This window comes from Camelina sativa, chromosome 17 (assembly GCF_000633955.1).
Source record: "Camelina sativa cultivar DH55 chromosome 17, Cs, whole genome shotgun sequence".
In the NCBI taxonomy this organism is placed as follows: domain Eukaryota; kingdom Viridiplantae; phylum Streptophyta; class Magnoliopsida; order Brassicales; family Brassicaceae; genus Camelina; species Camelina sativa.
The window spans coordinates 10115385-10135821 of NC_025701.1; the positions used below are offsets into that span (position 1 = coordinate 10115385).

General features: G+C 36.3%; 5 protein-coding genes and 1 pseudogene across 5 annotated transcripts in view; 5 read left to right on the forward strand and 1 right to left on the reverse strand.

Annotated features, from left to right (window-relative positions):
* On the forward strand, nucleotides 3315-7095 carry LOC104756502 (auxilin-related protein 2). Its single transcript, XM_010479105.2, has 9 exons — nucleotides 3315-4269; nucleotides 4487-4698; nucleotides 4798-5015; nucleotides 5114-5228; nucleotides 5306-5403; nucleotides 5776-5841; nucleotides 6048-6137; nucleotides 6240-6416; nucleotides 6651-7095. The coding sequence occupies exons 1-9, from the start codon at nucleotides 3638-3640 to the stop codon at nucleotides 6687-6689; spliced, it is 1647 nt and encodes a 548-aa protein (XP_010477407.1). The 5' UTR covers nucleotides 3315-3637; the 3' UTR covers nucleotides 6690-7095.
* LOC104756504 lies at nucleotides 9117-11303 on the forward strand. The gene has a single exon (XM_010479106.1). The coding sequence runs from the start codon at nucleotides 9117-9119 to the stop codon at nucleotides 11166-11168; it is 2052 nt and encodes a 683-aa protein (XP_010477408.2). The 3' UTR covers nucleotides 11169-11303.
* Nucleotides 11404-13788, forward strand: LOC104756505. Its single transcript, XM_010479107.2, has one exon. It carries the CDS (start codon nucleotides 11501-11503, stop codon nucleotides 13634-13636), a length of 2136 nt encoding a protein of 711 aa, XP_010477409.1. The 5' UTR covers nucleotides 11404-11500; the 3' UTR covers nucleotides 13637-13788.
* LOC104756506 (replication factor C subunit 4) lies at nucleotides 13909-17064 on the forward strand. The gene is made up of 12 exons (XM_010479108.2): nucleotides 13909-14040; nucleotides 14131-14209; nucleotides 14379-14458; nucleotides 15003-15125; nucleotides 15238-15307; nucleotides 15387-15460; nucleotides 15713-15833; nucleotides 15914-15976; nucleotides 16060-16119; nucleotides 16210-16335; nucleotides 16419-16505; nucleotides 16721-17064. Exons 1-12 carry the CDS (start codon nucleotides 13997-13999, stop codon nucleotides 16811-16813), a joined length of 1020 nt encoding a protein of 339 aa, XP_010477410.1. The 5' UTR covers nucleotides 13909-13996; the 3' UTR covers nucleotides 16814-17064.
* LOC104756507 lies at nucleotides 17448-18562 on the forward strand (annotated as a pseudogene).
* LOC104759337 (SWI/SNF complex subunit SWI3C-like) overlaps nucleotides 18999-20437 on the reverse strand; it is an 8437-nt gene continuing 6998 nt past the window's right edge. The window contains exons 8-9 of the mRNA XM_010482281.2: nucleotides 19867-19930; nucleotides 18999-19761 (exon numbers count right to left, since the gene is read on the reverse strand). Coding sequence (XP_010480583.2) covers nucleotides 19201-19761; nucleotides 19867-19930 — 625 coding nt within the window. The 3' untranslated portion in view covers nucleotides 18999-19200. The remainder of the gene's footprint in view (nucleotides 19762-19866; nucleotides 19931-20437) is intronic.

Genomic DNA, 20437 nt, shown 5'->3' on the forward strand with positions numbered 1-20437 from the left:
TTTTGTTGTATGGGTTACAAAAAAACAAATGAAATATCATTGTAAAATTTTAATGATTTTAGAGACTGCATGATATATATTTTACATTGTTCTTATTTTTAAAGATTCATCACCATTATCTAATATGGATTATCATTTTATAAGTAATCACTCTCTTCTCTTCCACCAATATCAAATGTTGCTATATCTCATATGTGTTGTAAGAGTTTGATTCTATATTTTAATTTAGAAAATATTATATATATTTTTTACATTGTTTTATTTTTAAAGATTCATCTTCATTATCTAATTTGGATTATCATCTATAAGTAACCATTCTCTCCTCCTCTCCCAACAATATCAAATGTTGTTATATCTCATATGTGTTGTAAGAGTTTGATTATATATTTTAATTTAGAAAGTATTATATGTATTTAACATTGTTTTCAATTTTTATTTTATTTCTATAAAAATAAAATATATTTTTTTGTATTTCTTGCCTTTCTAATCTATTCATATTTATTTTAAAAATTTCTATAGTTAAATTTAACTTCACATATGTTGGTTTTAACAAAAAAAAATCAAATTTATTTGAGAATTAGATGTTCTTATTCCTTTTAACGATCAATGTGTAACATATTCTACTTTTGAATCAAATTATGGATTCACCAACACTCACTTTTAAATTAAATGGGTTTTAATATTAGGAGTTGGAAAAGTATAAAAGTTTATTTGTAACTCCCATAATAATATCATAGTAGTGTTCTCAATGAATTTAATTTAATATAATTGAACATGTTAAAAGTATATTAGTATGCACTTAATTGCAGTTTTGTAACTCTCAAATATTTACTTTTGATACATTGATTTCTGTATTATCTATTAAAAGAAAGTCACATATCTCACTATAACTCTCATCGCCTCATATTTCAAATCTTATATAATTTTATAAATTCTACAATATCATTATTTTTCCTTCATTTAACCAATAATATCTTAACTTAATAAAAGTTTAGTTTATTTGAATAGGATATACATGTAATATATGATATATAGTTTATTTTTTTTTTTGTATATAAAACATTATCATTTCATATAAATCAAAATCCAGACATAATTAAAGACTTTAAGATAATAACATAATAGAGTAGTTGCTATTTTTCTTATTTTATTTTTATGGAAAATCNTCAATTTTATTCAAACACAATAAATTATAATTGTAACTCCCATAATTCTAAATATAACTTTCATCAATTCTTATCATATAAATAAACATTCTCTAATTCTCTCATATTAGCATTTTTTTACTTTCTCATTTTCACATTCTCTCATTCTATTCCACAATACCTCAGATCATTTTTCATTTTTTTGTTTTTGATTTCTTATTTTTGTTGTATGGGTTACAAAAACCAAATGAATATCATTATAAAATTTTAATGATTTTAGAGACTGCATGATATATATTTTACATTGTTCTTATTTTTAAAGATTCATCACCATTATCTAATATGGATTATCATTTTATAAGTAATCACTCTCTTCTCTTCCACCAATATCAAATGTTGCTATATCTCATATGTGTTGTAAGAGTTTGATTCTATATTTTAATTTAGAAAATATTATATATATTTTTTACATTGTTTTATTTTTAAAGATTCATCTTCATTATCTAATTTGGATTATCATCTATAAGTAACCATTCTCTCCTCCTCTCCCAACAATATCAAATGTTGTTATATCTCATATGTGTTGTAAGAGTTTGATTATATATTTTAATTTAGAAAGTATTATATGTATTTAACATTGTTTTCAATTTTTATTTTATTTCTATAAAAATAAAATATATTTTTTTGTATTTCTTGCCTTTCTAATCTATTCATATTTATTTTAAAAATTTCTATAGTTAAATTTAACTTCACATATGTTGGTTTTAACAAAAAAAAATCAAATTTATTTGAGAATTAGATGTTCTTATTCCTTTTAACGATCAATGTGTAACATATTCTACTTTTGAATCAAATTATGGATTCACCAACACTCACTTTTAAATTAAATGGGTTTTAATATTAGGAGTTGGAAAAGTATAAAAGTTTATTTGTAACTCCCATAATAATATCATAGTAGTGTTCTCAATGAATTTAATTTAATATAATTGAACATGTTAAAAGTATATTAGTATGCACTTAATTGCAGTTTTGTAACTCTCAAATATTTACTTTTGATACATTGATTTCTGTATTATCTATTAAAAGAAAGTCACATATCTCACTATAACTCTCATCGCCTCATATTTCAAATCTTATATAATTTTATAAATTCTACAATATCATTATTTTTCCTTCATTTAACCAATAATATCTTAACTTAATAAAAGTTTAGTTTATTTGAATAGGATATACATGTAATATATGATATATAGTTTATTTTTTTTTTTGTATATAAAACATTATCATTTCATATAAATCAAAATCCAGACATAATTAAAGACTTTAAGATAATAACATAATAGAGTAGTTGCTATTTTTCTTATTTTATTTTTATGGAAAATCTATTAGTCTAATAATCTATGGTTAGACTCACTTAGTTATATATGTATGAGACATTGCAAACCTACTGTTTATTTTTATGAATTTTTCTTAATTGAAACATTTTAAATCTCTTTAAGCTATCACCATAAATAAATAAAAAAATATGCATAACTAACGCCACAAAATAAATTTTATGAAAATATATATCACAATGATTTTGAAATATGACTACAACTACAAAAATATATGGCATATGACATTTAAGATACAAATGATTTAATTGCACTAAATATGTTATCATCAAAAGGAAATTTGATTTTTGTACTTTATTTAAATTCATACTATGTTGTCTTTAAATTTTGATATATACCGAGATAATAACATGTTAATTTATATTATTTTATAAAGGTAGAATATCGATTATGTAAGAACTCACTCTAACATCTAGTAAAACAAAAAAGGAAGGTGAGAATTTTTAAAAAAGCTAAATCCACCTATCTCTCCAACCACTTTTGATATTATTACATTCTAGTAGGTTGGACGAAATATGTCATAGTTGCTGCAATGTGACTGTAATAATACCCAAAAGAAATCATATTAAGCAGAAAAAACAGAAATGACAACTAAAAGAAAACAATAATTAAAACGAATTATTTTCTTAATTAATAATGTAGTGGAATATTTTATCTGATAAAATAAATATTTATGAAGGATATATAAAAGGTAAGAAGAAGAAAAAGGAAAAACAAAAAAAGGAAGGTGGGAATTTTAAAGCAAAAGCCACCTGTCTCTCTGACCCACCCATTCATTTTTATTTTTTATGGGTAAAAAAACATACAAAAAAAAATATCTATCGTCGTCGTCTCCACACCGTCGGTGCGGTACCTCACGGATCAATTTCTAAAGCGAGAGAGAGAGAGACATTATTTTCGCTAGATTCTCGTAAATCTTCTCTCCTCCGATTTCCCCTTTTCCGTATTGAGAAAATTTCCCCATTTTTACGTGAGATCCGTGATTTTTTTATTCTTGTTTCCTTTCCTGGGATCGATCTGAATAGGTATAGCTTGAAATTTTTAGGGGAATCGTGAAATTTGTTTCTTTTTGAAAATCTCGATTTTAATCGGCGGAAAATGGACGAGTTTGGAGTTCTAACGGAGCGTTACGGGATTAAGCCTCAAGGTAAATCTGCTCCGATGGCTGCTTCCAAGCGTTCCGTTAATAATCACAACAACAATGCTCAGAGCTGGAATTTCGCAACTGCCTCATCCTCTTCCTCTGGTGTTAACGCGAAATCGAAATCGACGTCGTTTTCTGGTAATGGCTCTGTCTACGATGGTGACGATATCTTCTTTACGGCGAGTTCTACTACTAATAATATTAATAGAAAGGGTTCGAATTCTTCTAGTGGATTTGACGATTTTGATGTTTTCTCTGGGTTGAACAAGTCGTCATCTTCTTCTTCTGGTTTTAATAATAATAATAGCAAGTCCTCCTCCTCTTTGAACAACGATGATGGTGGTTTGTTGTTCTCCAATTTTGGGAATTCTGGAAATAAAGCGTCTGATGATGACTTGTTTGGTGGTATTATGCCGTCTTCCAAAACCTCTGCTACTACTAATGTTAAGAATGATGATTTGTTTGGGTCTTTCTCTTCATCTGAAAAGCAATACGCTACTGCGGTTGATGATTTGTTGGGTTTGGGGAAGAATGATGCTTCTTATGATGGTTTGATTCCCGGTTTTGGTGGCACGGCGACTAGCAGGTTTGTGACGCTTGTAGCCAAATTTCTATTGATTTTGGTTCTAGTTTCCATTGCATCATAGATATAACGTCTGAGATTCTTATGTCATTTCATGTATGGAATGTTCTTGTGGCTTGTGAATACGATCATCTTTGTACAGGAAATTGTTTTTTTTAAGTGTTTATGGTTTGAATTTTTCTGTTGTTGAGATATTTTGTTTTTTGGTTTGATATTTCAGCAAGACGACCACATTGAACTTTGATTCGTCTGATCCTTTTGTGGTTCTAGAATCAACTGCGTCTGCATCACATTCTTCTCCTGGTCTGTTCGTGGATCCACTTGAAGAATTTGCTGCTTCAGTTAGTTCTCAGGGGAAAAAACCTTCAACTACGTCACACACATCATCAATACTTAAGCCTCCGCCTAAACCAACACAAAAAGTGAACAGAGGTTAATCTCTTTGATAACTTGAAATTTTGTTGAATTACTAGAGGTTTTGTTTACCATTTTTTGATTGTGCTCTAACTAGTCGAGTAATTATTTCCACAGTTAAGAGTTCAGGAATGTCTTCAATAGACGAACTTGAAGACTTTGCCATGGGTACTATGCGACGTAGTGCCTCCGCTTCTGACACTGCTAGTAAATATAGAGAAGCTGAAGATGCTGGAACAAAGAATAAAGAATTTGGTGTAGATGACCTTGACCCCTTTTTCAGCGCTGGATATCGGTCCAGCAGTGTACCAAAGTCACGGACTACTACAACTGAAGTAAGAACGACTTTCAAAATATAACCAAGTTCCAATGTACTTATAATAAAGAAAATGTGTACTTGATGTGTATCCTTATTCTTCTTTCTGATGCAAAGACATCTCGCAAGCAACCATCCAATGTGCCAAAGAAGACGCCTAATGGGGTTTCTAATGCAAAGAAGCCTCCTGCTCAAGCAAATCTGGTGGATGACTTTTCTGCACTTTTTGGAGGTATATGTTGAAACATGTCTTTTCCAGCAATTGGTTACTTTAGAGTTAGTTTCTAAAAAACGTTTCCTTATCTACAGAGGATCCTATATTTAGACAATTCGAGGAAATCCCAGGGGAAAGCGAAGAACGAAGAAAGGCCAGATGGGATCGTGAACAGAGAACAAAGAGCCGTGTGGTATGTGTTGTTATTTTGGTTTTCTCTTTAAATCTTCTGCTGCAACCCTTAATTTTGTTTCCCTCTGCAACTTATGATGATATGAAAATCTATGATAACTTTTTTTGATCTTGAAAGTACCCCTCCAAATTCAAAAATCTAGTTAAGTTCTCTAGAAAAGGTGTTTTCCCTACGTCAGGTTTTCCCTTATTCAATTTGATGGTCCTGCCAGCATGTCAAAATCAACGATAATCATAACCGTCTGGCATAGTTTAACTAATTTCTAGTTTAAGTTTTGATATGCTTATCATTGTTATCAGTGTTAAGCTTGTACTTGATTGTATATTTTGGTTCTAGATGGTTTTACACAATTCAGTGCCTTTTAAAATGTAGGCACAAGCTGTTGCTGATATGAATAACCGTGATCATCAATCTCGGATTGAACAAGAACAGAGAACTGTGAGTAATGCTTTTCTTGATCTTGTTGTTTGAATCTTCATTGTCATAATGCTTATTTATGGACATTGACCTTTTTTGGATTTGCTAGTCTTCACTATGATAGTGCCGTTTTTGACATTTATATCTCCGTTCGTAATTCTACATAGAGACCCCTTGTTGCTTTTTTAAATACCAACGATTGTATTCTTGTTAATTTTGCTTTTCAGAGGATTTCTGAGACTGTTGATACTGAGATAAGGCGTTGGGCAACTGGAAAAGAAGGAAACATGCGTGCATTGTTATCTTCCTTGCAAATTGTGAGTATAAATATGAATTATAATTTAATGTTCTGTTACATCTGTCTGACCATGTGATCCTCCTGACTTCACTGAGTTCTGGTTCTGTTTGAACGATGACAGGTACTCTGGCCTGGATGTGGTTGGGAGGCCGTTTCTCTAACAGATTTGATCACTTCGTCAGCAGTAAAGAAAGTCTATAGAAAGGCAACGCTGTATGTCCATCCCGATAAAGTTCAGCAAAAGGGAGCCACGCTTGAACAGAAGTATATTGCCGAAAAGGTTTTTGACATTTTGAAGGTATTTTCTCAAATATGAGCAGCTCTCTTTCTATAATCTAATGTAGATGAATGTTGACAGAAGAATCTTAGTTCCCTCCAAACCGATCAGTAGAGTTTTATGGAAACAATATTTCAAAAAGGTGTATTAGGTTGGACGTGTCTCTGTGTTAGTAATTTGAAGATATACGGTTAAGTTTCTCGTCTTTTGCATAGAATCACAAACCGTTACTCATTACTGATTTGCATTGTACAGGAAGCTTGGAACAAGTTCAACAAGGAGGAGCTCTCATAAGCCCGTATGTTGTGGATCTGGCTGCCTCCATATCAAGTTTTACAACAGTTTGCTTCAGATAGACCCTGAAACGGGACTGATTACTTCTAGCAATGGATGATTAAAGAGATAGAGGCACTTGAAGAAACTTGATACTTGTTTGTTTAAAGTCTGTGCCACATAATTTGTCTGTGAGTTTCCTTCAGTCTTTTCTTGTTTTTAATCTTCTTGTCTACTTGTGATACTTGTAATCTTTCTTCTGTACGCTCAACCAAAAAAAGAAAAAAAAAAAATCCATGGGGGATATTGTATAGCCCCAAAAGCTCAGAAGATCATATATTGAATGTTACTTATTATAGCGTCGAGATGATTCACTGATGTGTATTTCAATCCCAATTTCCCATAACTGTAACAAAATGCTTTCGTTGGTATCTTCATGGATATGATCATATGTATGTTCGTTCGTTCGTTCATAATTATTTTTGTAGCCCGATAGTTATTTTTGTAGTTCGTTCATAATTATTTTTGTAAAAGATTTTGGGTAAGTAACTCGGAAGCATAACTACTGACTTCGTTAAAGATGTACACATGGAAAATACTCTTGTGCAACAAAAAAAGATAATGTTTTGAGAGTAAGTTAACCTTGAGATCTACGTGTATGTAGCCACGCAGGACCTCCCCGAGCTAAATAAAGACATACATACATATTAATCAGATTTACGGCCACATATTGAAAATGCTAATATCTACTTTCGCTATCCCATCCAGTGATTTTGTTGTTGTCATCAATCAAGACACTACTCTCTTTAAATGGCTCTAATTGTATTATCTGATCCATCACCTTCAAGGCTTCAATTTAGATTGATATCTTCCCATTTCCAGAAATATCAAGTCAGATTGATTTTGCCATTTCAAGAAATAAAAACAGAATAATAAAAGGAAACAACCCTAACCATAGCATATTTCTTTGTTTTATTTAATAAACAAAAATAGAAAATTTCCTAAATCTCATATATAATAAAACGTATGTACACAAATCATTTTGTAAACTATATAATTTTTATAAGTTGACTACAATATAGATTATAGATTAAATAAAGATTGGTTACAAAAATGTTATCGATTAATTGGTCAATATATACTTAAGAATATCCCAAAAAAATCCTCTTAAATAAAATATTTCAATGATTTATACAATTTCCAAAATAAAATCTTTAGTATTTCATGTATTGTTACAAAATAGATATTGTTAGGTATAAAAAGGAATAAAATATTGGCAATCACACTTAATCGTGATTTTCGAGATCTTATTGTGCAGTTTAGAATAAAATTTTACCTAATAACGTGTCATATTAAAATATTTTCACCAAACATGTTCAAAAATTAAAATAAAAACAAACAACAAACATAATCATATCTCATACATAAGATTATAAAATTAACAATATAAAACTTACAAAATAAAGATTTTTTCAAGCTATCATATTTAGCATATGCTTTTATTGTATAATATTTTATCCAATAAAACTTTTAAAAAAATATCATATAAATTATATTTTATTCTTAAACTATAATATAAATAAAAAAAATTTCAATTTGTGCTCTAGCACGGTCCTAATCTAGTCTATATATAATTATGGAGTTCTCTCTCCATCTAGGATGTACAAAATAATTCATCAATTAATTCACTCATGTTTGTATTATTATTACTTTTCTTTAAAAATACAACACACAGTAAAATATGAATAGCGTTTTGTATAGATATAAAATTAAATATCTCTATCATAACATATATAATAAATGTGTAAAAATTTGTAAAATACTAGAAATAAGACAACAATTACTTTCAATAGTTACAATTATTTTAGATGAATAAAATAAGAGTTTTAAGGTTTTTTAATCAAAATCGGAAGTTATTTACCTTTTTAGTGTTAAATTATAATTTCATGTTATCCTCCTTGATTCTTTGTAACCTAAACCTATGGGTATCTAGGCAATAGGCACTATAATTTTTACATATTTTTCATGTGGGCATTTGTAGTTTTATTTAGTTTGTAAATGTACCATGTATGTACCCAATTGAAATATTGTAAATTGTTTTGATTAAACTATGATCTAACGGAAAGTTATGATCAATGGAACGTCTTTATTTAAAGTAGGATAAGCAATTTAGTAACCCTATTCGGCTCTTCCAAACCCAAATACTAACTTTAATAGAAAATTAAGTATCTTTGTGGAAAACCTTTTTCTGAAAGGTGATTTACAAAAATTTAAACTAAAATCTAAACAAAATGAAAAAAAAAAATAAAACACATAAGAAATAACAAAATAAATACGAATAGAGATTGTATAAAAGTCAACCTACGTGTCAATCATCCATGTCACCACTTTCACCTATAAAATGTTCCCGCCCACATGCAAAATCAGAAAACAAGAGTACTCTCCACCATGAAAATAAACAACACCACTCTCTTCTTCTTCCTCATATCTCTCTTCTGTTTATCGTCAGCTTCATCGAACAAGCCCACGACTTCGAATGGCTCCACTATCTTGTTCTCGACGACAGGAAGACCCACTTTCGAATTCGACATCTTCACACTCCCAACAAACAAACGTCCACCATCTCCAGCAGATGAGCACCGTCTCACCGATGGCAACTCCGTTAATTTCAACGGCCATTTCGCTTCTCCATCTCCGGCTCTTATCTCACTTCTACCCAATAGTTCTCGTATTCAACCACACGACTCGTCTCTTGTACATCTCATCTACGTTACCGAGAGAGACGGAACACCTAGCTTAAACTACGACGTCGTCCACAACGACAACTCCGGCTCAAGAGTTCACGTTCCATTATTCTCCGGCGATGAACAACATAGCGGCATGGCAGTGAACTCGATGAAAGATACGCCTGTCTTGACTAACAAGCATCTCGTCTACGTGTCGACACATGAGAACCCGCGTAAACCATTGGCTAGTTGGGCCGCCGTTTACTCGACCAAGCTACAATCTAAGTCGACTCGGCGGTTGACACCACCTGGAATCGCTGATTTTTCTCCGGCGGTGTCTCCGTCTGGTAAATGGACCGCCGTGGCTTCCTTCGGAGAGAAAGGCTGGGTCTTCAGCTTGGTTGAGAATGCCACTGGTTCATCAGACATCTACGTTTTCCTGACACGTGATGGAACTAAGCGAGTCAAGGTGGTCAAGCAAGGCGGGTGGCCAAGTTGGGTCAACGACTCAACTCTGTATTTCCACCGGCAATGCGACGACGGCTGGATCAGCGTGTACCGAGCGATTCTACCAAAAACCGGACCGGTTAACACCAAATCGGTTAAGATTAAACGCGTCACGCCACCGGGTATTCACGCGTTCACACCAGCCGCGTCACCAAACAACAACGACTTCATCGCTGTGGCCACGAGGAGGCCAGGATCAGACATCCGCCACGTGGAGCTTTTCGACTTGAAGAAGAACGAGTTCGTCGAGATGACTCGTTTGGTATCGCCGAAGAGTCATCACTTTAACCCGTTTCTTTCCCATGACTCGTCCCGAGTCGGATACCATACATGCAGAGGCGACGCAACCGGACGTAAAACTCCTCGCAACCTCCTCCAGAAACTTAAAACCACTTCGGACGACCTCTCTCTGTTCAGATTCGACGGTGCGTTCCCGACTATCTCTCCCGAAGGTGATCGGTTCGCGTTCATCTCTTCCACAGAAGGCTTTAGCATTGTGAATTCAGACGGCTCAGGTCTACGCGAGGTGCTTCCTCAGGGGTTTGGAACAGTTTGGGATCCAGTTCGACGTGGCATCGTCTACACAAGCGCAGGTCCCATTATACCACCAGGGAGATTTCTAGTCGATGTTATCGCCGTTAACGTCGATGCAACAAACCCGTCAACCGCCGTTAAAAAACTAACGAATAACGGCGAGAACAACGCGTTTCCATGGCCATCACCTGACGGTAAAAGGATCGTCTTCCGTTCTGCTCGGTCCGGTGCTAAAAACATTTACATAATCGACGCGGAGAAAGGTGAATCCGGTGGTTTGTTCCGGTTAACGAATGGAAACTGGAACGATTCGATACCTACTTGGTCACCAGATGGTAATTGGATTGTGTTTTCATCGAACCGAGAATTTCCCGGTACGTTTTTAGATAATTTGTATGTGGTTCACCCGGATGGAACCGGTTTAAGGAAGCTGGCGCAGAACTTGACCGGTGGGCTATCGATGCATTCGACGTTTAGTCCCGACAGTAAGAGAATCGTGTTTACTACCACTTATGCTGGAATCTCGGCTGAGCCCATCGGAGTACCGCATTTCTTCATCGCGGGTGGTGAGATCTTCACGGTGAATTTGGACGGTTCTGATCTGACGAGGCTTACCCACAATTCCGTGGAAGATGGACCACCCATGTGGTTCCCTAAGATCAAAGCTACTGTTGATGTCGCCTGGCCTACGAGGTTTGGTCCTAGTTGCTCTATCCAAGATTTCAAGACGTAAACGTGAAAATGACAATGGATAAGCAAGCGCGCAACAATTCGAATGTGTGTTATCCCGTCGCAATTATTTGTTGTTAGTTGTTATGTTCAACTTTGCTCTTCGGATTATGTTATTTTCTAACATTTCCATTATTTTTTAAAATAATATCCACATTATGTGTGCACCATCACATAGAGAGGATATATACTTTTGTCAGAAACGTTACAAATGATAGCCACGTGTCAAACTTATCTGAAACGTGACACCACACTCTGAAAAATTCCTCCGCCTTATAAAACTTGAGATTATCAATCGTCTCTTCTGAGTGACGACTTACCATCGAACAATCAGCCATGAATATTGCTCAGATGCTCTTCTTCGCGTCTCTTCTGCTTATGCTTCTTCACGCATCCACGGCGGAGCATCAAAATTCAAACGCTGTTGGTGATGGAGACACCATCATATTCACCACTCTAGGACGATCGCGTTACGAATTCGACATATTCGCCCTCTCAACGGCTCAACCGCCGTCAGTTTCCGGCGAGTTTCGGATCACCGATGGAGAATCTGTAAACTTCAACGGCTATTTCCCGTCTCCTTCTCCGGCGCTCATCTCTCTTTTACCAGATGAAACCCAAATTCAACTAGAAGATTCGTCTCCTCTGCATCTCATCTACGTCACCGAGAGAAACGGTACTTCTAGCTTATACTACGATCTAATATACGAAGGAAGCGTCGAATCTGATTCCAAAAGGAGACGACGATCGGTGTTAGAAGCAGCGTCTCGAGTCCAAGTTCCTTTGTTGTTATCCGGGTTTGATCAACGGAGTGGCATGACGGTAAATTCGTTTAAAGATAAGCCTAGTTTGAGTGGTGAGTTTTTAGTCTACGTGTCAACTCACGAGAACTCTGGTGAGCCTAGAACTAGCTGGACCGCTATTTACTCTACCGAATTGAGAACCGGGTTAACCCGACGGTTAACACCCAGTGGTGTAGCTGATTTTAGCCCCGCGGTTACGCCTTCCGGGAATTTGACGGCGGTGGCTTCCTACGGAGAGAGAGGCTGGACTGGGGAAATTGAAGAGCTAAGTACGGATATTTATGTGTTCTTGACTCGGGATGGGACTCACCGAGTCAAGGTGGTGGAGCACGGTGGTTGGCCGTCTTGGGTCGATGACTCCACTTTGTATTTCCATAGAAGAAGCGAGGAGGATGGTTGGATCAGTGTGTACAGAGCGATCTTACCTGATAACGAGCGGTTGACTACAGAGTCAGTGACAGTTCAGCGAGTCACACCACCTGGAGTTCACGCTTTCACACCGGCAACGTCACCGAACAACCACAAGTTCATAGCGGTGGCGACGAGGAGACCTGGCTCGGATTACCGCCACGTGGAGTTATTTGATCTGGAGAGGAATGAGTTTATTGAGTTGACTCGTTTGGTTGCGCCGGAGAGTCATCATTTGAACCCGTTCTTGTCCCCTGATGCGTCTCGAGTCGGGTACCATAGTTGTAGAGGCGAGGCTAATGGACGGAGAAGTCCTCTGCTTTTCCTAGAGAATATTCAAACCACCACAAAGGATCTTTCTCTCTTTAGAATCGATGGTTCATTTCCTTCCTTCTCACCAGAGGGTGATCGTATCGCATACGTCAGGATGCCTGGTGTGTTTGTGGTGAAGCCCGATGGTTCAAGGCAGCGTGAAGTGTATAATGGAATGGCGTTTTCGACAGCTTGGGATCCGGTTCGACCAGGAATTGTCTATTCTAGCTCAGGTCCAACGTTTGCGACAGAGAGAACAGAGGTTGATGTCATCTCCATTGATGTGGATGCAGCTGACAAGTCCTCGTCCGTTAGGAGGCTAACGACTAACGGGAAGAACAATGCTTTCCCATGGCCATCTCCGGATGGTAAGAGGATAGTGTTTCGTTCGGGCCGGACTGGTCACAAAAACCTGTACATAATGGATGCTGAGAAAGGCGAAGGAGGTGGTCTATGGAGGTTAACCGAAGGTGCGTGGACAGACACAATGTGTAACTGGTCACCGAATGGCGAATGGATCGCGTTTGCATCTGATCGAGAAAGCCCTGGCTCGGGTAGTTTCGAGCTGTTCTTGATACATCCAAACGGAACAGGGTTAAGGAAGCTTATCCAAAGCGGGACGGGTGGGAGAACTAACCACCCGGTTTTTAGCCCTGACAGTAAATCCTTAGTTTTTACATCTGATTATGCTGGAATCTCCGCGGAACCGATCTCAAACCCTCATTCTTACCAACCATATGGCGATATCTTCACAGTGAAACTAGATGGCTCTAATCTAAAGAGGCTGACACATAACTCTTACGAAGATGGGACACCGGCATGGTCGCCTCGGTTCATCAACCCCGATGATGTGGTGTTACGCAGGAGGAATATTTCGAGCTGTTCGTTCGAAGACTGTCACTGGCTCAACAAGTACCCTACACTAAAAGGCCGAAAAATCTCTTGTTGATATCTATCTATAAGTAGTACATATATGGTTGTGAGTGTGGAGTACGAGAGTATCCTTTTTCAAAGATTCAGTATCCCAGGTTGTAATATGAGACTCAATGTATATGAAGACTGTCAATGTATATGCATAAGATAAAAACTTTCTATTAATGAGATCGAGATCGCTATGTATGTATGTCATATCGTAAAGATGTCAAACCCTCTTACTGAGTTGGAGGGTTTACGGCGGGAGCGGGAAAATTGGGAAAACGTCGCACAAGGGTTTTATAAAGAGTCTCCGTCGTAGAGGGAATGAACTGGGAAGCGAAAATTAGAAGAAGAAAAAACTAAAAAGGCGAAGAGAGAGAGAGAGAAGAGAGGAATGGCGCCAGTTCTTCAGAGCTCACAGCCATGGGTTGAGAAATAGTACGATTTCTTCTTACTCATCTTTGTCTCCGTTGACGGAAACTGTAACGGATTTTATTTTGACTCAATTGTTTTCCGATTTGGTTTCAGCCGGCCGAAGCAGGTTAAGGACGTGGCTCACCAGGAAGAGGTGGTTCGGGTCCTCACCAACACTCTCGAGACTGCTGATGTAATTTTTTTGCTTATAATAACTCTCAGCTTATTTTGAAATTTGATTTTTGTGCATTGGGTTCACTTTCGGATACACATTTGAAATCCCTAGATTTCGTATCTGCTCTAAATTCTGGGTTCTTGGATTTTTTTTTTTTTTTCCTTTTTCTGCTGTGTCTCTGTTGTAGTGCCCGCACATGCTCTTTTACGGACCGCCAGGGACAGGAAAAACCACTACTGCACTTGCCATCGCCCACCAGCTATTTGGGTACTCTATCATCTGATACAAAATTCTGATTTTAGTGTGTTGTATCTTTTACATTATGCACTAGTTATGGATTGGATTCTTTTAGATGGATTCATTAGTGTGTGCTTAACTTGTATGAGAGACCTTGTGATCTTTGATATGATACATTCAGCTTTGTGATTTAGATAACTCGAATAAGTGATGCAGATTCTGAGATAATTTTCACTCTCAGGCTCTTTGTGGTTGCGTAATAAAAAACCAAGTCGTCTCACTAGGTAGCTAGACGTTATATTAAGATGTCGGTTCATAATAACACTATCATTATCGTTTTGCTATGTAAGTCTTTATTAGGTTTTTGAGTTCGGATTGTTTCCTCTTTCGAGCAAATTGGAAGCTATTTTTCGTGTTGTCTCATATGAGTTAGTTTCAGCTACTTTAGGGAGTAATATCACTAATGTGTTTTCATGAGACTGTCAGTGTGTTGTTATTTCATCTTGCTGTGATTGCAAGGTCAAATCTGTGGATTTACCATGGGGATGTAAAACTAACCAAAGAGTTTTTACAGACCTGAGCTATACAAGTCTAGGGTGTTGGAGCTTAATGCGAGTGATGACAGAGGCATTAATGTTGTTCGGACAAAGATCAAGGATTTTGCTGCTGTTGCTGTTGGGTCTAATCATCGTCAAGGGTGTGTAATTTTTATTTGCTTTTCTTAAGTTTTTGTTGTTGTGGTTGTCATTTTCTCGTTTTTACTGTGTGTGGTTTGTATTTCCTCTAACACCTACAATTTGATTCTTCAGCGGTTATCCATGCCCAGCATTTAAGATCATCATCCTAGATGAGGCTGATTCAATGACAGAAGATGCTCAGGTATATTGAACATCTTTTCTCTTCCGCATTGGTGCGCTTGATATGTATTTACCGTGATCTATTTTATTTGACTATCCAGAACGCCTTGAGGCGCACTATGGAAACTTACTCCAAAGTCACCAGATTCTTTTTCATATGTAATTACATTAGCAGGTAATTCTGTCTCTCCCAATGGCCTTTTCTTTTTCTTCTGTTCTCATTTGCATCTCCCTTTCATTTATTCTCCAATTTTCTCTTTGGTTATGTTAAATATTGCATTTTTGTTTATAATTTGGAATATGCCCATACTGAGCTTTTTGTTGAATTTTTGTTTACTCAAGTTCATAACAAAGAACATATCGTGGAGCTGAACTATGAACCTACTGATATTGATCACCCTTATAACTTTGATTTCTTGCTCTTTAGGATCATAGAGCCCCTTGCTTCCAGGTGTGCAAAGTTCAGATTTAAACCACTTTCTGAAGAAGTCATGACTCACCGTATAATGCATATTTGTAATGAAGAAGGTCTCAACCTTGATGAAGAGGTGTGAACAAAAGCTTTAAGGTTCGCCTTGTTGTTTTAGTTTTGTGAAAAAGCTGTTTATTATAGTTATTTCCCTTTTAGGCTCTTTCAACTTTGAGCTCCATATCACAAGGGGATCTCCGTAGGGCCATCACATATCTGCAGGTAAGATAATTATCTGAAACATTTGTTATTAGACGAAATTGACAACAGAAATGTGAACCAGTCTTTCTGCCTGATAATCACAGAGTGGGGCTCGGTTGTTTGGATCAACGATAACTTCTACAGATTTACTCGATGTGTCTGGGGTAAGGATGCCAGTTTTGCATAAGTGTATGCCAGGTTCAACCAAGTCAGATTGAATGACGGTTAATTTGGATCTCTTACGAATCTATCAGGTAGTTCCCCTGGAGGTAGTCACTAAACTTTTTACTGCATGCAAAAGTGGGGATTTCGATATTGCAAACAAGGAAGTGGATAACATAGTTGCAGAAGGATATCCTGCATCTCAAATCATCAATCAGGTTCTCTACTTCCCTCTCTTATTTTTACCCCATTTAAGTCATGCAATTGTGGCTGTAACCACTTCTATACAACTCTCTTTCAGCTATTCGATATCATTGTGGAGGCTGACAATGACATAACAGACATCCAAAAGGCTAAGATCTGCAAATGTTTAGCTGAAACTGATAAGGTAAGGTTTCCTGTACTAATTTTTCTTACTTGTGTCTCTTTCATGGAGTTAGTTTAAAACTCAAGTTAGATTCATTACCAACATCTTGACTCAATTATATTACGAGTTTTGAGTCAAGTTGGCATCTTAGATATGTTGCAATCTTGTTAAGCATGCCTCTGTTACCTCTAGTGATAAATAAAAGATCTCATATCTTTTCCTTTTAATGTATCCAGCGACTTGTAGATGGGGCAGATGAGTACTTGCAGCTTCTAGATGTGGCAAGCAATACAATTCGTGCCCTCTCAGAAATGGCTCAAGACTTCTAAAGCAAAGACCATGTAACGTATAAAGCTCTGCATTTGGATTCTGCTTGAATTGGACCTTTTCCTTATGACTTCTGAGTTATCATAATGTCACTTTTTCATAGCTTAGGTTTTGATAAAAAAAAAGTTGGAGCGTTATGACGTTTTTCTGGTTGTTACTCTTATGGTTTGTTGCAGAGTTATTTTATTGCATCAATTGACAAAATCTGTTGACTATTGTTATTGGGTAAAATCGTTAAACATAAGCATAACAATTAACATGTAAATCATTACATTTCTCACTTAATGTAAACATATAGAATAATAGAATGAATGCCAATTGTAATAGGGAGTAGTGTAGTACTAGTGACATACAATCTCCATCTCCATATATTTAGAGTGTGACTTTGCTTTGTATTTTTAGTGTGCTACTTTACCTCAATCATATGTCTCGGACGTTGTTTATTGTTGTAAGAAATTGATCATGTGTATTATGGAATGTGTTTCTTTACAATATTTGTTAGATATTAATCCCAAAATGTCAAAAAAAAAAGAGAAACAAATATAGTAGATTTTATATAAGATTTTATTCTGTTTATCACCTCTGATAATCATATAAAATCTTCCGAAAATGCAACAAAATACAAGTGAATAAATATACCAAGATTCCTCACACCCACATAAAAGGAAGGTTCGGATACACACATATCCAAAACTATAGAAAACATAACTAAATAAAAATAAAAATGCTGTCAACACAACAAAGTTCGGTGAATCTTTTATAGTTCTGACATAAAAAAATAAAACTGTAAAAAATAAATCTGGATACGTTCTAAAAAATAATTGGTCAAAACTATAAGTAGTGTTTATTGTTGTTGACTACTTGTTGTTACATGATGATGAATTGATGATACCTTGAAATTTGAAACAAATCGATTCTTTTTATTTTCTTTTGGGGGGGTGTTGTTGTACTTGTATGTAATTTCAATGGTCGAAGGTGACGATTATTCTTTCAAAAGACCCGGAGCTGTGCCTTTTCAGTGGGAAGTCCGACCCGGTGTAGCCAAAACCCAACCCGGTGATGATGATGATGATGATCATCATCACCCCACCCACACTCTTCTTCAACCTCCCAAAAGACTTGCTCCTATCAGATTAAAACCATTTCCGCCGTCTGAATCCAGAAGCCGACCAGTTTCTCCCTTCGCTCCTCCGTCGTCTTTCAAGCTCAAATCGCCGCCTTCAGATTCCGACTCCCAATGTTCAGGACCTCTGATTCCGTATTTCCGTTCTTCTTCCCCTCGAGCAGGTGGGTGTTTCTTTCCCAAGTCATTGTTTGGGTGGAAGAAGAGTAAGAGCGGTGGTGATATTAAAAAGACCGATCAGGAGGAATCGTCATCGTCATCATCGGAGTTTGAGAATTTCTATGAAACGGGATCAACGTTTTCTCGGTCGGAAGATTCAAGCCAGGGATCGGTTTCTTCGAGGTGGGGTTCGCCGAAATCGTCATTCTCCTCTCGCCGTGGTTCGCCGCTGAAACGCACTGATTCCGATTGTATGAGAAAAACACCATTTTAATGATGGGGCTCAGTCTCGCCTCTGTTAGCCTTAATTTTATTTTAATTCCTTAGCAAAAAAAAACATTTTTAGAGTATTATAAATTGAATAAAAAAGGATTTGAGTTTTTTCATTCCGACAAGAACTATAATGTACATTTATAACGGAACTGTCTGTATTGTCCAAAAGGCAACTTCTACGGTCTGAAATGTTAAGAGTAAGGGGGTGTATTCAAACTATGATTTTGGAGAATTTGATGGGATTTAGGAAATTTAGAATTTTGATAGATTTTAGGGAAGTTCATATGATTTTCTGTAAAATTCTTTCAAATCTCACCTAAAACCATGAGATTTGGATTTCTGTATTTTTAACTAAACAAATCCTCCAGAATCCTCCAGAATCCTAAAAATTATTAAAATCATAATCCACAAAACTGTTTTGAATAACAGTGGATTTTAAAGTAGATTTTTAAATCATCAGTTCAATAACAAGGGATTTTAATGGATTTTAAAGTAGATTTTTAAATCATCAGTTCAATAACAGTGGATTTTAATAGACTTTTTAAAATCCATGATTGAATAACATAGAATTTATAAATTTCACACAAATCACTTAAAATGTCAAGTTGAATACACCCCCCTAAGTGAAAATATTAGGGAAGAGAGACATAGACAGCAGACATTAAGATTGGTAACTGTTTAATTCACAACCGAGAATGATTTTGTTACTACAAGACACTACTAACTTAGGAACAACACTACCGGTCTGTCTCAAAGCCAATAACAAATAACAAGGCGGAAATAAAATAAATATGGATACTGATAAGCTATTAAGTAAAGCTAATGAGATACTTCTCAGTTTAAGCCTAAACCAGACCCTGAGCCTGAACCCGTGGAAGACCTAACCATTGGGTGACTAAACGAGGGTTGGTTGATGGATGCTGCTGCTGCTCCTGCTCCTGCAGGGTTATTAAGTTGGTTGTTGCCAAACATGACATTTGGTGAAGCCGTTGATCCTGCATTCGTCTGTATCGCATTGAGAGGCAATCTCGGGCCAAACGAGAAAGCTTGTTGTTGCTGTTGTTGTTGGCGTGCCATGAACTGCATCTGCGCATGGACTTGCGGGTTGTTGCTGAATCCTGGGATGATGCTTGGTTGAGAAGTTGCTGAAACTTGTTGTTGTTGCTGCTGCAAGAGAGTATTGATGTTGTTACCACCTGTGGACAGAGACATCCCTTGGAGATTATTATTATTAGTCTGTGGAGGGATTCCTCCAGGTGATCCAAATCTTGCTGAGAGCATACGGACTCGTTCTGCAGCAAATCTCTGACGTGTTTTCTCTACTTGTTCGCATTCTTTCATCAACAACGTTTCAATTTCTGCAAACTGCTTTAGTTTCAGCTCCATCCTCTTCAGCTGCGGTTTTTTTTTTTTAATGATATCAGCAATTAACAAACGCTATTGACAAAATAAATTAACCAACTATACAAATTCTCCTTAGCAACTGGTTCCGGTATTTACCTGGTGATTTACGATATTTGCAGAAAGCCTTTGGATCTCACGTTCTTCATGATCGGCAAACAATTTTGCTTTCGTTGCTGCAGCTGATAGACCGGCTCTAAATGCTACCATAACCTTATCCTGTGGCAGTGGAGTCGGTGGTTCTGCTCCGTTTTGGCTCGATGTTTTATGTGCTCCTGAGTTTTCTTTTACAATTAAAGCATGTAGGTATTGAAGATTAGACTAAAACAAAGGAGCCAAGAAATTACTGTAAAGAGAACAAACAAGTAAACTGCCTTACCATCTTGCTGCTGATTTTCTCCAGCTTCTTTCCCTTGCACTCCCTCAGATTTCATCCTTTATAGATTGAGAAGTTTCAGTATAGTCCATAGTTAAACTTCATTCTACTACAAAGATATAAAGATATCTAAAATGGACAGGGTCATGGAGCTAACCTATCATCTTCAGATAAAATCGCAAGGGACTCATGGGCACATGACGCAGCAACTCGAGGTCCAACAGCTGATGCCAAAAATGCAACCTAAAATGTATCGGTATCAGGACCCTTACATTTACTAGAGGACTATTTTTT